At 35.5% G+C, this 17,274-nt stretch overlaps 1 protein-coding gene across 2 annotated transcripts in view; it reads left to right on the plus strand.

The window, feature by feature from the left end:
• Positions 1-17,274, plus strand: part of LOC121730224 (protein scarlet-like) — a 41,542-nt gene that overhangs the window by 20,547 nt on the left and 3,721 nt on the right. For both annotated transcript variants that reach the window (XM_042119179.1, XM_042119180.1), the window contains 8 exons: positions 422-470; positions 2,586-2,769; positions 5,888-6,040; positions 10,080-10,318; positions 11,922-12,132; positions 13,711-13,739; positions 14,337-14,442; positions 15,821-16,051. In XM_042119179.1, the coding sequence (XP_041975113.1) occupies positions 422-470; positions 2,586-2,769; positions 5,888-6,040; positions 10,080-10,318; positions 11,922-12,132; positions 13,711-13,739; positions 14,337-14,442; positions 15,821-16,051 (1,202 nt within the window). The remainder of the gene's footprint in view (positions 1-421; positions 471-2,585; positions 2,770-5,887; positions 6,041-10,079; positions 10,319-11,921; positions 12,133-13,710; positions 13,740-14,336; positions 14,443-15,820; positions 16,052-17,274) is intronic.

Consider the following 17,274-nt stretch of genomic DNA (forward strand, 5'->3'; position numbering starts at 1 on the left):
ACATTCTGCTTGCTCCTGGAATAATGTAAACGGGTACTGGAATGCACTGGAATGCAATTTCTTGGAGTATCAATCCAGCACTGGATTGGATTACTGGATTCGAATATTGTAAACCGACCATATTATTATTACTTCTCTGGCTGAGTGGTTCAACTCTTTAACCACCCAGTCAGAGCTACACTCGTATATACAGTTATTCCAAGAAGCATTTCTGGACAAGTCAAGTAATCTTTGTTTGGATGCATATTATGAAAGTTTATGAGAACACCTCCATTTTGAAATTTTATAATACAGAGACAGCATCTAAACCTTATTATACTGTCTTATTGTAAGAAGTAAGCACCTCTTGGACAACTGTAGGAACTGCCGATAGTGATTTAGTTTGTAGTTATTAGTATAATAAGTGGTTGTTTGTTTACAGTTAACGGCGTAGTGTCCTCGGGCAACCTGGTCGCTCTAATGGGATCAAGGTATGATACATTGTAACTAGGTGGAATACTTATAGTCAGTGGCGGTCCTACGGGGTGGTGAACAGGGCAATCGCCCGGGGCCTTGCGCTTGCAGGGGCCTCGCAAGGTGTTTTTTGAAAACAAAGGGCCTCGCAAAGACGTTCCGTCCATAGATATTATATTATACAGGGTGCAATTAAACCTTCCTGCCAAATTTTTTCCAGGGCTTAGATATAATAAGAAGAGTCCATTTAAGTAAAAAAATGGGTTTTTTTTTTCAATGACATTTTATCCCATTTAAAATCGTTGCAGAACGGTCACTTGCGGCGCGGGGGAATGAGAGGGGATGATGCGGGATAAGGCGCGCGCGCGGGGGCACGTCACGTACGGCCGACGCATCGTGTCCATTAATTGTAGTGTTTTTTAGGATAACTTTCGGAAGGTATTTCTCAACATTTTAGTACTGACTGACTAAAAAAAATACATGTATTTTTATTTTTAACAAGGATCAATATATCAAAATTTGGCAGGAAGGTTTAATTGCACCCTGTATATCATTGGAGATCTGTGGCACGGAAGTATCTTCGCTAGAACGTAGAATTTAATGAATCAATAACCGTTGGAGAGTCAAGCTTTATGAAAAAGAAATAGAAACCTAATAGCTTTGATGTATCCAGCCTTCTCACGCCTCTCACGAGTAACGACTCACGATCGATACTAATCTTCCTTTGAAATTCAAATAATGCGATAAGCCGTTAGGCTCTAGACTAGGCCAAAGAAACATAAAGCCCTGTATTCCCAGAAACGGAAGATTTTCAAGATTTATTAGTAACAGTAGACACAAAAATATAGTAATTTAAATTCTGAAAAAAATATATGTGTTAGTTAAGGATCTAACACAGTGAAAAAAAAAGACGACGATCAAAAAAGTATAAAATAGCAGGCGCAAAGGTTCGGCTGGTACGCTTTCAGTCACACACTTTGCGCCTGCTATTTTATGGTTTTTTGGTCGTCGTTTTTTTATACATCAATTAAATCGAGTCAAAAAAACGAAACGCCCTAGATATATTCTTTTTCTTTAATTCAGTGCAAAAATTATCTGAAAATTCCAAATAATTTGGACATAGTATGGCAATTTCGTTAAAAGAAGAGGTAACTTTGGAATTTTTTTCTATCGAGTGAAGTTCATGATATTGCGTAATGGAATATAAATTCTACTGTGTTAGATCCTTAACTAACACATATATTTTTTTAAGAATTTAAATCACTATATTTTTGTGTTTACTGTCACTTTTAAATCTTGAAAATCGTCCGTTTTTGGGAATACAGGCTCTTAATAGATGTTCTCGTCTGTCAAGACACACAAAACATTGTTAACTGTAACTTCTGTACACTGTGTAGAAAGTAGCAGCGCTTTTTTTCGCTTTTGTATGCGGAAACTCGTGTCGCCGCGCCGCACTGAGGCGCTTGCCCATACAAAAGTAAGAAAAGGTGTCATCTGTCAGTGCTGCTCAATGATGAAAAACTCAAAGCAGATATGGTACTACCGCGCGCGTTGTGAAGATTCAAATACGGCCCAATTGGGCCGTCTGTTGTGTAATCTGCATCGAGCGCAGTCACGAACGTGCCGCGTCTTGTCTTACCTAAATAAATTGAAAATGACGTCGTGCGTGTATCGAAAATGTACCAATTATGACTCGAAAGTAAACAAAACACATGGAATCTCGATTATTTACATTTTCAATTATTTTTTCGAACAATCAGGAAAAAATCGAATTTTCGTCATAGCTCAGGCGAAGAAAGAGACAGCAATACGATTCGACGTTTAAAAATAGAACTGTCTCTTTTATGTAAATGGTTTTTCGTATCTTTTGTTTCACTTATCTGTCAAATTTGTCAATGTTTGCAATTTTGAATTTGAAAATTGTTCGGAAGAGATTTAAGACGGAAAATAGTATGGACGTAACATATCTGTATAAGTAAAATATCATTGGTGCTGCTACATTCACAGTGAAGAACATGTACAGTGTACACACTCTAAACTCTAAAGTATTAAAACGTCATAGTTTTGTTACAGCCTGTATAACCTCATACAGCATGCTTCACTTACACAAGCTAATCCTAGACACTTTCCAGTGGTGCTGGCAAGACCACTTTGCTAGCGGCCATCAGCCGTCGCGACAAGTCCGCCATGACTGGCTACCTGATGCTGAATGGCAGATTGGCTGGTGCTGATCTGATCGCCAGGATATCAGGCTTCGTACCCCAGGAGGACCTGTCCATTGATGACTTGACTGTCACTGAGCATATGGAGTTTATGGTGAGTGTTCCGGAAATATTCATACTTCCTTATTAAAACTATGAATTCGAAAAAATGACTACTTACCTGTTTATGCTTTGACAGCTGAACTCGTTTTGAAGAATTTTCCATAGAATAGTTTTTATCCCGCAAACATTAATACCTTTCCAGCTAAATAGACAAATTCTGGTGCTATAAAATTACGGGAAAAATCTAAATAACGACTACAAAAACGAAAACATACAGCTAACCTAAACAATTAGGTATAATAGAATCTAATTACAATACAATTTAGAGATTATAGTTAAAAGTTGTATCACTTGTATCTCTTAGCGGCTTAGAGAGCGATCGATTAATAAATTTAAAAAAGTAGTCAAAGAACGTTTGTGTGCCAAAGCATATTACAAGGTCAATGATTTCATAAACGATGGCACATCTTGGGAATAGGATGGCTCCTTGCAAGGCTACTTCTACATTATTATATTATGACTTACAATTATGTATGGATGTTGACATTGTATAATTTTAAGTTACAATTGTAAATTTTATTTTAAAAAGATTATTTTTTTTTCTCACTTTTTTGGTAAAAAGTGGGACCCCGTGCGAGTTTCTTACGCCGGTTCTTCTCGCCGGGATAGTTCCCGAACCGGTGGTAGGCACCATTAGCATCAACGTTCTGAAAGTATTTGTTACAAATCTATTCGGAAATAAAACAATTTTTATTTTATTATTTTATTTATTTAACAGCGTAATATTATGTGCATTTATTTGTAGTTCTATTTTTTAATTTATTTTTAGTAACTTCTCCTCTTAGATTCTGCATAATTAGCAGATCGTTTGCTCAAAATATCCATACTAAATTATTAATATTACATGACCTTACCAGTCTTAGATAAGTTTAGTCATAGAATTCATAAACGTTGTGACTTTTTCAGAACATTAAGATGATAATATCAGGGTGGAATTATCATATTTTATCCCTGGTGCCAATACAAGCTGTCACATAGGTTACATTATATTTGAATATATTTGATTGTTATCTCCCTATATTCGTGTTTTTATAATATTAACACGAAAACTTATGTATTTCTGCTAATTTTATTTTGCATATTACACCCATTCGATGATGTTTACATGCATAGATAAGAAATTAACAACTTTTATTAGACTGATCTGAAAAATTTGCTAATCTATATTCGTCTAGCCACAGAAAAAAAGGACGATGTTTTTATTAATTTATTGTGTGCAGAAAAGACGACACTGGTGTGGAAACCTTAACAGAAATAAAAGACAAATTTCATTTAGAATTTAATATTCAAGAAATGAATATATTTTGATACTCTTCTAATAATATAAGTACATCTAGGTACTTGAAAAACGGTAGTAGACTTCTTACAATTAAGTACTTTTAAGTTTTAAATTCCGGGATTAAAATTCGATTTTCAAAAAATATAACCTATTAAGTAAGTAGGTACTTAATAACACAGAATAGCAAGTATACAGTAAGTATACAGATAAGTAAGTAAGTATACAGTTGCACAATTTTGAAACTTTAGTAGGTCATTGTTATTTCGAATTTGCAATAATTTTTATGAAATTCATGTTCAATGAAATAATTACTTACACACTTTCCTTGCACTTATTCCACTTTATTAAATAAAGTGGAGTGCAAGGAAAATTATTCTTTGAAAGACGAAAGAAAATAAAGTGTATAGGTAATTATTTCATCGAATAATTACACACTTTCCTTGCACTTATTCCACTTTATTAAATAAAGTGGAGTGCAAGGAAAGTTTTTCTTTGAAAGACGAAAGAAAAGAAAGTGTAAGTATATATAGGTAATTATTTCATTGAATAATTTTTGGAATAAAAAGAATTACTTAAATGAAAATTTACAAAATGTAAGCTTGTATTTTTGGTGCTAAAAATATTAATTAGCATAATATCTACTTATATCTGTGGCGTGTTATGCACGACAAAAGAAAGGAGGAGAAGACGGACGGTCATAAGTGACAGCCGACTTTCCCTCGCTCTTCTGGTTTTTCCTCTCGCGGCACTGACAATCAGGGCGCAGTCTACTAATTACTATCGAAGATAAAACTGTTATTTGCTGTGATTCCTGTAAGTGTACGAAGTGTATATACGTGTGACTGGAATATACTCTGTGTGTTAAGTTATCCAGAAGTTTTATTTGGTGTGACCTCTGCCAACTTGCACCTCCGTAAATCTTCCTCCAAAGTCCAAATATCGATTATCGATGGATCGTTAAAATTTTATGTTCATCAAATGTCATGATTTATCTTGTATTTAGAAATTTTAATAATTAATAATCTTTCTTATCTCGTTAGAGATTAATAAACATTAAGGTCCTGTTTCACCACTTTCTGATAAAGTGCCGAACCACCACTTAACTTGACAGATAGAGTATGGAGAATCTGTCAAAAAAGTTGTGGATAGCCTATCCGGCAGTTTGTCAGGAGGTGGTGAAACAGGCCCTGAGTATATTATCTTGTTTTCACACCCAAGTAAAACTTTACTATAGCCATGTCATCCTCCTCAAAAGTACGTTTAAAATATTATTCATGATGCAACTTTTAAATCCTCAGAATAGAATGATATTGATAAACATTTAAATTTTGCCTCAATAATCTTCTGTTAAAAAACCTACGATACAGAAGCATTTATATTTTTTGCTTAAAAAAAACTACTTATTTAAAATAGGTAATATTGTTTATAACACAAATGGCACGTCAAGGCAAAAAAGGTACTGTTTTTCTATTTCGACATTTGAAATGTTATGTTATTTACATACCGTGCCCTTTTCTCACCTATAGGAAGATTTTCGTTATGAAATATACATAATTATAGCGTTTTCGGCATCTACCTACAACTGCCCCAAAGCAGGGCAGGCCGAATGCCTACGGAAATAGCCGAACAAAAGCGGTGATCCACGATGCACTTAGACTTAGTACTAGGAAGTCATAGTATAAGTTGGTACTACTAATATTATATATTCTGTGGTATGAGTAGTAATTTAAACGGCTCACCCTGCCCCGGGGCAGTTCTAGATGCCGAAAATGCTAATATTAAATGGGTTATCTTCAGTTTTGAACTCATTGCTTACAATTTTGTTACCCAGGCCCGCCTGATGATGGACAAGCGCTCAAATTCTACCATGAGGTCGAAGCGTATAGAGCAGCTGTTGGCGGACCTGGGAGTGTCCACCTGCAAGCGGACCAAGTTGAAGGCACTGTCTGGTGGGGAGAGGAAGCGAGTGGCGCTGGCTGTCCAGGTAAGATGAACTGCTTTTTGGTATGGACAATATGAGGTGGGGGGTCAAACTGTGATAGCAAAGCCTGAAATTGACGCGTTGTACCACGTGGTACCGCTGCAACATGCAAGCATACTATGAAGTATGAAGTATGAACGGCTCAGACGCAATGAATTACGGCGCACGCCGACCTACGACCGCGACACTCATTTAAAAATTTCCCGAAGTAGAGTACCCGTACCACGAAACGGTTTTGAGACTCAAACAATCGTACGAGAATGTTGCGTCCTGCTCTAACAAACGTGAAATGACATTGTTAGAGCAGGACGCGGCATTCTCGTCCGATTGTTTGAGTCTCAAAACCGTTTCGTGGTACGGGCCCAGGGTATTGTAGCGGTAGGGTTCACTTGGTGCGTGATTTATTTGAATAAAGTCTTGGCGGGGTTTCTATTTCTACCGCGCCGTGACACACCAAAGCCCAATAGGGCAATAACATTGGGCTTTGCGAAGTCCACTGTCTGCTATATTATATTATGGTGTAACAAACCTAAGACGTAATAATATTCTAGGGTGTATAGTGTATACCTACAGTATAACTCTATATTGTATAATAATATGTCTCTCATAATAGAAATATATAAAACTCATAATTTTATCTGATGTAAGTAACGCATAATTTTAACGTAAAGTATGAAATGTGCAAAGTCACTTTATAAAAAAACAAAGTCACCATGTTTCAAAACATGGCACCAACCAATAGGCACCAACAATATTTATATGAATTTTTGAGCGTACATAATGTATAAAAAAACGCATAATTTTATACATCTTATATTATCTTTAAACGAGCAATTCTTGTATATTATATGATATATAATTATTTGAATCTCGCAATCGGCTCCAACGATTTACAAAAAATTTAGTATATAGGAGGGTTCGGGCGATAAATCGATTTAGCTAGGAATCATTTTTAGAAAATGTCATTTTATTCGTGTTTTATCGAATACCGAGCAAAGCTCGGTTAAATAGCTAGTGATAATATATTATGCGTTTTACGAATTTCAAGTACTTAATATTAAGTAAAGTATGAAGTGTGAAGTCAATAATTTATCAAAAGACAAAATCACGTTTTTCAAAATATTGCACCATCAATATTTAAATGAATTTGTGAGCGTACATATTTTAAAAACCGGTTTTTTCCAAAACTAGGTAAACTGAAATTAATTTTTAAATTTTAGGAGGTCATTAGAACTTTTCATTCTTTTTCGAAATGTTTGTTTTAAATCCGAGTTTTTGTTCTATTGTAAACCGGTTTTGTTGCTTTCTTGGTCGATCTAGATCGATGAATTAATTTAAACAGTCCATTGACTTTCGAAAAAAGTGGACTCATTAACTAGAACAGAAAATGAATCGAATAATATTCTTTAGATAGACAACATTATATTACTATAACGATATTTGATACCTATTTATTAAAGCTTTCTAATATTTCCATTGAAACTCGATTGATTTAAATTATTTTTTAAATAATAAAGACTACACACACCACACTTGAAACTAACTAAACATTGCAAAATATGCTTAGAGTAGGTTGCACCAACTTTAACTCTAACTACTTATAACAAAATGTCAAATCAACTGTTAAATTATAACCACAGATTTTAGAAGTAAGAGAGCTTGTCACATGTCGCCAAATCCTGCTCATATGAGCACAAATTGTCAGTCGTATGTCAATCACTCCACGGCAAACACGTTTTCACAACGCCGTAAATTGCGAACAAAATGCTGACTTGTGCTATAATTACCTACAAAAATTGCAGCGATACTGTGAATTTCAAAAATAGCGGGATCACCTATCACAGCCAACTGTAATTTTTACGACTTTTTAATTTAAAAATCAATTATTCTTCACGAAAAATATTCTTCACGAAAAATGTTCCGTGAACTATCAAACTAAGGCACTAGTGATGTGGTGTGATGCAGATTTTGGTATCGATATTTTTATCGACATTTTTTATGCGGTTGCGTTATTATCTACACTAATATTATAAAGCTGAAGAGATTGTTTGTTTGAACGCGCTAATCTCAGGAAGTACTAGTCCGATTTGAAATTTTGAAGTATTCTTTCAGAGTTAGATAGCTCATAGCCAAGAAACAGAGGAAAATGTGGAAAAAACGGGGAAAATTATTTGAAAGGACTTATTTCACGCACCATCCAGCAATTTTTATGTTGTTTGGCATAAATAAAAAGTAGACCACATGATGGTCATAGGCTATTTTTGTGGGCTCATTTGTCTTTGAAATTCCTAATTTACGGGGGTGAAGCCGCGCGGAAGGTCTAAATTTATTATAAATATGCGTAAGTTTTATTTTATAGTCGAAAGAAGTGGTGCTTAATGCTTACTCATATAATAACTTACAATAATTAGTGCATCTTTGAAGAATGATTTGTATTACCTTCATCGCTTTTAGTCCTATTTCAGTTTCCCCAAAGACGCAAAATTCAAAGAGAAATTTATGAAAAAAAATCGGCCAAGTGCGAGTTGGTCTCGCGCACGAAAGGTTCCTTATCATAATAGAGCAAAATTAGGCAAATAATGTATTTTTGTACGAATCCTTAATTATTTAGTTTATTTTAATTTTATTATTAATTATTAAAGTATAAATACAATGGAGTATTTTGTACTTTTCAAGTGCCTACCTAGTACCTGTTGCCATTATTGATATCGAGCAAAAAATAGCAAAAAAATCACGTTTGTTGTGTGAGAGCCCCCCTTAAATATTAAATTTAATTTGTTTTAGTATTTGTTATTATATCGGTAACAGACATACACAATCTGTGAAAATTTCAGAAGTGTAGCGGTTATTGAGATATACAGCCGAGACAGACAATAAGACATCGAAGTCTTAGGAATAGGGTCCCTTTCTTTCCTTCTTAAAGATATTCAAAAAATAATAATCGGGGGATGTTACTACATCGCTATAGAAGCCAAAACTGTGGCTAGTTTTTTGTGTCTGTCTGTCTGTCTGTATGTTTGTTCCAGCATCACACGACAACTACTGATCCGATTTGAATGCGGTTTTCGCAGACATATTTGTCTTTTTCCAACTTAACATCTGGTTATATAATATTATGAATGTTTATTGCCTAGTTACGATTTTGCCAAACAGCTGATTATTTTGCCGAATTGAGTTGGTCCCATAGTAAAAGTTTTTCGTAATCATGGATGATTTCAACCCCTTTCGGCCTTTAAGTAATTTTTGTTAGACTCTGTAATATTAATTATTTATCACTTTCATTCTTTTAATAGTATTTAAATACCTACCAGAATACATCGATATCGTCGTAATAATAATTAATCGACACCGTAGATAGACCGACATCACTAGACCGTGTACCGTTGACACTATGCTGACAATACATATAGTGTCATTGAAGTCGGCGACATAGGTTTCCATATAAACGGCGCTACATAACACTTCTCCTTATTTCCCTGTTCTGAGATTATAACAATGGTTAAAATGACGCCATATTTCAATTCTAGCAGCTATAGCGGTTCTTTACAGCCTGGAGACAAGACAGACGGACAGACATCGAAGTCTCAGTAATAGGGTTTTACGCTTCGGGTACGGAACCCTAAAAAGCGCATTAATGTTACGAGCTGTATCAAAATATGTATTACACATTATCATTTTAAGGTGTGCATTGTAATGCTCAGTCCTCCTTTTTCACTCAGTGTAATGCTCGACTCTGTAACGTTACAACTTACATTACACGCGAATGCTCCCGGTGAGGGGAGCACCTTTATGACTGGCCATAGACGGACCGCAAGTTGCAAGCGGGTCTGACTGCTCTATAAGAGCGGTCGCGTTGAAATTTCCACCGACCGCTCAAGAACTGCTCGAGCGGTCCGTGTATTGCAGATATGAATTTAGTATGGAAACTGGAGATCGCCGTGCGGCGACCGCATTTTGCAGTTGGTTTCGACTGCAAGATGCGGTCCGTCTATGGCTGCCGGCTGGCCTACGGCATTTTCTCAACGATGACCATTCTCAACAGCTTCTCAACGACCCACCAATCCTTTTCTGCGACGAGCCGACCACCGGGCTGGACTCGTCAGCGGCGTCCGCCGTCGTCTCCCGACTCCGCCGCCTCGCCATCGGCGGGAAGCTGGTGGTCTGCTCCGTCCACCAGCCCGCTTCCGGCGTCTTCGAGCTGTTTCACCAGGTGGTGCTGCTGGCGAGCGGCAGGATCGCCTTCCACGGGACGATCGAGCAGGCGGATCAGTTCTTCGCGTCGTGAGTAGTTTTTAGTTTTTGGGACGAAGTTCCTTATCGCGCGTTGCGAAAGGGGGGCTAGAGTCTAGACAGAAAAAGTAGTGACGACATGACACAAACGTGTCGTCGACACGTTTGTCATGTCGTTACAACTTTTTGCTCTAGCTGTACCGACACGGTGTCGGTATATTACAACTAGAGCAAAATTGCTATAGTTGTAACTTTGTAAATTGTAAGCTGTGCGGTAGCGCGTGTTTCTCTCTCTGTCTCTCTTTCTCTCTCTTTTTTTAGGTTTTTTACGGTTCCGGTTATTGCTAAAATGTACCTTAACTGTAGCTATAACAACGCCTGTGGTGCAAGTTGCAACCCACTCTTAGCTTTTTATTCGGTTTGCGTTGAGACTTGAGACTAAAGGTGGACCAATGAAAATATCCATAGCCGAACATTTATTATAACCGCCTTTTTGGAAGTTGGTTGAAAAGCGATATTGAACAAACATTGCGTTTTAATAATCACGTTACGCATTAAAAACAGATCAAGAAATTATAATGTTGTTTGTATAGCACAGCTCACATATGAGTGTATCGAACCCAAACAAAAAATTAGAAATGGTCTCGATTATTTAGAAATGAACACCTACCGATCTGAAATGAGACTTTATAATAAGCTCGTGCTGCATAGAAAAATATCCAATTAGAACTAAATAATCTATTAAAAATCCAATAAATAGCTCATATTTGCTAAATATGACGAATCTGGTAAAAACTAGAATGTGCTATAATATCATATTTAAATCATTATTAATAAAAATTGTGATGTTAGATGCTAAACAGACAATTTTTAATATGCAGGCTATAAAAATATCGTTTTGAATAATATAACAATAAATAGTCATAAAAAATAATAATTTAACGAAACAACAATTTTAATAATATTCATGTGTTGAATAATATATAAAGGAAATGCAACATTTGTTAATAATTAGCAAGACATTATGCTACCGGAAAAAAAACTTTAGGCCCAATTTCACCAACGTCTGTTAGTGTTAACTGCTTGTTAAAATGTCATGTCTTCTCTTTGATTCATAAATCATATGAAAAACGAAAGAGGTAACGTGATACTAATTCGTTCATTAGGTTTAACAATCGTTGGTGAAATTGGGCCATATCTTGGCAATTGGCATAATTACTATGGTATATGCTATGGTTATATCAGTTATCAGAATGCGAGTATACAATCTAAGAAGTACGAGTATATTGCTATATACTCGTAGTGGTACACGATTGCCTGTGTTGTCCCAACATACTTTTTTGTTCTAATTTTCGATCCACCAGATCGAAAACCTAGTTCTAAAATTTATACAGGGTGGCAATTAATTCTTTCGACTTTTCAATGTCCCGACAAGTTACAAGTGACAAAGCGTTGGCGTTTTCTTTCAAATAGAAAACCAGCCATGGAAAAAGTTGTTTTAAATATATTAGTTATTACATACCCAAAATATTTTATCAACAAATTAAGAATCTATTTAAAATGTCCCAGTAAAATTTTCCATTTAAGTGTCTCATAAATGACAAAATTAATGATCCATTAAATCAATAGTTTTAAATCTCTCTTTATCTCATAGATTAAACTTCAAATGCCCCGTGGGTTTCAACGCGGCGGAATACTACGTCTCTCTCCTCGGAATAGAGATAGACAACGAGCAGGACAGTAGAGAGAGAATAAGGAGAATATGCAACGAGTACCAGCGGTCAGCCATCGCGTCAGAGATAGAGAGTCAAGTAGGAGATGTGAAGGACGAAGCAGAGTATTTCGATGGGACGTTGGATGGAAAGGTGAGTTTATTCCAAATTGTTTTACATCTGCATGCTTAGCATAACAACATTAGAAATGGGAAGGAATGGGCATACTGACAGATTTTAGCGAAAAAGCCGTTGGAATAACAACAACGTTGGAGTTTAACAAGTTACAAGGTAATATTTTAAATTATGTGACAACTGCCAAATCTACATTCCCAAAAACGTTATAAATTATCATTATACAATCTAGGATTTGTGACCTATGACATTTTTTTCCATAAAAATTATAATAAAAACGAACAAAATCAACACATCCAGTGTTATGTTTGCTATAGAAGATCAGACTTCTTATCTTAGTTAGATCTATCGAATATAGATTATAGATAATAAGATAACTATCTGACTTGATGTTATCTATGTCGAAATATATTCTGTTATCTCTGTATAAATTACCGAAAGTTTAAGTCGATTTTGATGTAAATTAGCTTATTTTGGCTGGCACGATTTAATTAGGACTGAAATATTGATTACAAATTAAACGTTCTGCAGAGGAATTAAGAAAAAATTGGGTTCCGTAACACTGGCTAGGTACAGTGTTCTCAAAGTGATAATGCGCATAGAAATTTTCGTAATTTTTCGGCAACGGACGTATTTCCCGAGCATCGGAAGACGTCGCTGCAAGCGCTGTTTGTTTAAGAAAAACAGCGCTTTGCAGCGATGTAGAGGCGCCTGACGTTGCTTGGACGTTACCATGATAACGCCGCGATGGCTTACCGGTGAGCTTTGGCCACCGGCTATATGATATTTACTTCTATTTCCTTTGAACAAGGTGCAAAATGCAAGTTTCATATTTCGTGATTACGACAGTTAGCGAAGATTTCCATGCGCATTATTAATTTGGGAGTACTGCACTTTGTAGAGTGCCCGGTGCCCGGCCCTTTTTTAAGTTGTTTTTATTTGTATCGAGCAGAAAGGGGCAAAAATGTAGATTTTTTATATTGTGAGGTAATCTACTTGTCAATCAGAATGGTCAATGGTGATTTGCTCATGTGTTGCCACAGATATAATCTTATGTTTTTTTTTACTATTTATCATCACAACCTGCAGTATCGCCCCTCCCCCCAAGCTGATACGATTTTGATTTACGAGTCTGATTAGTTCCAAATTGAGCTGCAGAAAGATCTAGCGCTAGTAAAGCTGTCAGGAGTACGAAACGCCGTTGAGATCGAATCAGTACCAAATTGAGCCGCATCACGAATTTGCGCTAGTATACATAATATGTCGGAAGTAGAAAAAGCTTTGAAATCAATTCGGATTCTGTCGGGACTCAGGGGTAAGGCAGCTGAAATCTAGTTTTTACTGAATCTATAATAAATATAAATATATATCATATCTTATTTCCGGTTGTTAAGTTTTTGACAGGAGTTTTTCTATTCACTAACGCTTATTGCAGAGTAGCTTATTGGCTTAGGTACGTCAAAATGGAAACAAGCTATGCCCTGTGTATTATATTTCTCTATGAAGCTAGTCAAAGACACTGTTAAAGTTAAATTACTTCTTTCGAAAAACCCTAAAAACCTTGTAACATTAATAATTAATTATATTTTGTTTCAGAACCTGTATTTCGAAAGATATCTCACCCTGTAAGTATTTTTAATTTATGATATAAATTTTCAATTTTATGTTTCTAATCTTTTTTGGTGACTCTAATATTTCCAATTTCCATATTTCTAATATTATTCAGATAAGCATCTAGTTTACAAATTCACGCCTTAAATAAGAAATTATTTCCTCGAAGTGTATATCATTTTGTATGACTAATTTATTCATAGATCATAAATGTACAGGATGTTATGTCTACGTTTAACCATTTATGAATTAATGGTTCATACAAATACTTTTTTCTTTCATAATTTTCTTTATCTGTTCGCTTAGATCTTTTAAACTACTGAAAGGAGTTTTAATCAGTTTTCGGCAATAGACACAGTGATTTAAGAGGAAGGTTCTTTCACATACATCGACACCCTATAACAAATAAATACTGTGCTGTAAAGCTACCTTCACCATAAATCGAAAGGAGTGTTTGTTCTGTTTATTAATATACCTAATACCTACACGTTGCATTCGTGCGATACCAGAGAAGCAGTTGTTATACTAGCACAATGGCTATTTCAAATCATACTACTGATGATGACAATGACGACCATGAAGATGAATAATGTTCCAATCTGTCCAAACAGAGTCAAAGTGAACTACTTCGTGCAGTTCTACTGGTTAATGTGGAGGAACATACAGTCCATCAAACACAACAAGGCGTTGTGGATATCTGAATTCCTGTTACTATTGGTAAGTTCATTATAAAATTTTATATGGTCGTTGTTAAGCATATTTTGTGTCTTAACCCACAATTTTTGTTTGCTAAATGTTTATGTAGTCTTGTTCTAAATCATTTAAAGGACATAATATAACTGCATTTATAACTCAATACGTAATTTTTTGTGGTTTGGTGCACGAATGCTTAACAGCGTCCATATTAGAATTTAAATCATTTATTTGAATAAATTACATTTTTGTACATAATGATGTCCACAACATCGTTCACGTAGATATTCATTTTTAATACCAAGAACATAATATTTCCATTTATTATTAATCGCTTACTATTAATTTGGCAAATTTCAAAGCGATGATAATTTTTCAACCTTAAATTATTAGCTCCTCTACCGATTGTAGCGTCGGTGGCTGATTTTATTAAGGCGCTCCCCCTACGGAGATGCCGTAATTTACCGTATTTAAAGCCTTATAAACTCATAATTTGAAAGCTACAAAGTCATAATAAAAATATAGCAATAATCATAATAAAAATATAAAATAAGAAATTAATAACGGGGAAAGGAATGTTGATATACTGAAGTACATCAACATTCCTTTCTCCGTTATTAATTTCTTATTTTTGATTATTATTCTCATGATATTAGCTTCCAAAGTAATACCAATTTATTAAAATTGAGACATACATTCATCATCTTCCTGGTATTTACAAATTACGTTTATTTGAAACACACGACAATAGATAGACAATTTCATTAACAACATATTCCCCGTTTGATTTTTTTGATCAATTTTGAACTAAGATAAGTAAAAAAATAAGATTTTTGTGCGATCTCGGCAACGCGTCAAATGTATGGTCAAGGTCGTTTTGCTCGGGGAATTTAAAGTGCATAAGTTTGCACAATGCACAATACACAAGGCCACAATGTTCCTTTCCTATTATAGCCCATCACGAGTGGTACGACTGATAAAATCTGATACAACCGGCGAGAGATCAGTCGCATGACCGACTTTTTACATGCCCATCCGGCGCATGGATCATCTTACTTGTCTGACAATCAGGTGCACCTGCATTGTCCTAACCAAACTTGAAAACGACATTTTTGCTATTTTCACCACAGGAAACAAACCCACTTGCGAAAACCAAACTCCAAACCACTAAAAGCATGATAATTTCAATGGCAATATTTATGTTACGTGTACTATTCTTTTCAGTTTGTCGGCTTCTTATATCCATCCCCTACATGGGCCACTTCAAGGAGTTCGAAAACAACATTTTAGTTTTATCAACTGCAGGAATCGTACTCTTGACCTCAAAAAACCAAACTTAAACCACTAAAAGCATAATTATTTAATTAGTTGGCTGTGTTATTTATGTTACTACTCTTTTCAGTTTGTCGGCCTCATAATCTCCATCCCCTACATGGGCCACTTCAAGGAGCTCGATCAGCGCGACATCCAGAACGCCGAAGGTCTCCTCTACCTCACCATCACGGAGACTCTCTTCCTCTTTGGCTACTCTGTCTTCTTTACGTTCCCCGGGGAAGTCCCGATACTGCTGCGAGAGTCTGCCAGTGGACTATACTCGCCGCTGCCGTATTATTTGTCGAAGATGATATTTTGGGTAAGTTCTTCTTTATTCATATTATTCTTTGCTTTCTCACCATCACGGACACGCTCTTTCTCTTCGGCTACTCCATCTTCCTTACATTCCCTGGGGAAGTCCCGAATACTGCTGCGAGAGTCTGCTAGTGGATTGTACTCCCCGCTGCCATATTATTTATCGAAAATTATATTTTGGGTGAGTTTTTCATTATTCTTTGCTTTCTCACCATTACGGAGACTGTCTTCATCTTCAGCTACTCCTCTTTCTTTGTTACTGTATTAGACTGCTAGGAAACGAGATGATCTTAATTCTTAACTAAGTAAAGGTCCTTGGCTAAGAATAAAGATGCTTGTATGAATAATTTTAGTGTCGACAAGCTTCGACATGATAGAATAAGTATGTTGATTGACATGTTAATTGTAATCCCTTACAATTAATGAAGGCATTTCACCGAAGTGCTCAGTATACACCTATGGCAAAGTCTTTGTTGGAAATGATAATATCTTTTTTCTTTTATCTTTTATTGATCCAATTTTTAAGAACGAGGCGTCAAAAGCTCATGAGTTGAGCTACTGCTCACAAAACATAAGCACGTGTACCACAACCAGACTATAAGTTATATTGATAATGCTGAACCGATATAAATGATCCAATTTATTTAAATTATTTTTTCAATAAAAAAGCCAAAATTAGATTAATCATAAAATTGATAACGGTTGACATTTGACGCATAATAAACCAATAACTTAGAATTTAGATATTTATAATAAAATGGACGTGGTAACTGGTAAATATCAAATATTTTATAACTAATAAAACGTCTGTTATCTGTTATGTCTGCATAAATAAATATCAATAATATTATACCTGGGATATGCCTTGGTGCCAATCTTACTTTTTGGTGGCATGTTATGTTAATTTTTACTTTTAAAAAAGTGGAAATTACTGTAATGTTTTTGTTGTAAAGGAGTTCCGTCGATACCTCCCGATCCCGAGAAAGTCATTATCAAGTCACCGTTTTTAGGGTTCCGTACCCAAAGGGTAAAAACGGGACCCTATTACTGAGACTTCGATGTCTGTCCGTCTGTCCGTCTGTCTCAAGGCTGTAACTCAAGAACGGTAATAGCTAGAGAGTTGAAATTTTCACAGATGATGTATTTCTGTTGCCACTATAACAACAAATACAAAATAAATTAAATATTTAAGGGGGCTCCCATACAATAAACTTGATTTTTGAATCA

Source organism: Aricia agestis, chromosome 9 (genome assembly GCF_905147365.1).
Source record: "Aricia agestis chromosome 9, ilAriAges1.1, whole genome shotgun sequence".
Classification (NCBI taxonomy): Eukaryota; Metazoa; Arthropoda; class Insecta; order Lepidoptera; family Lycaenidae; genus Aricia; species Aricia agestis.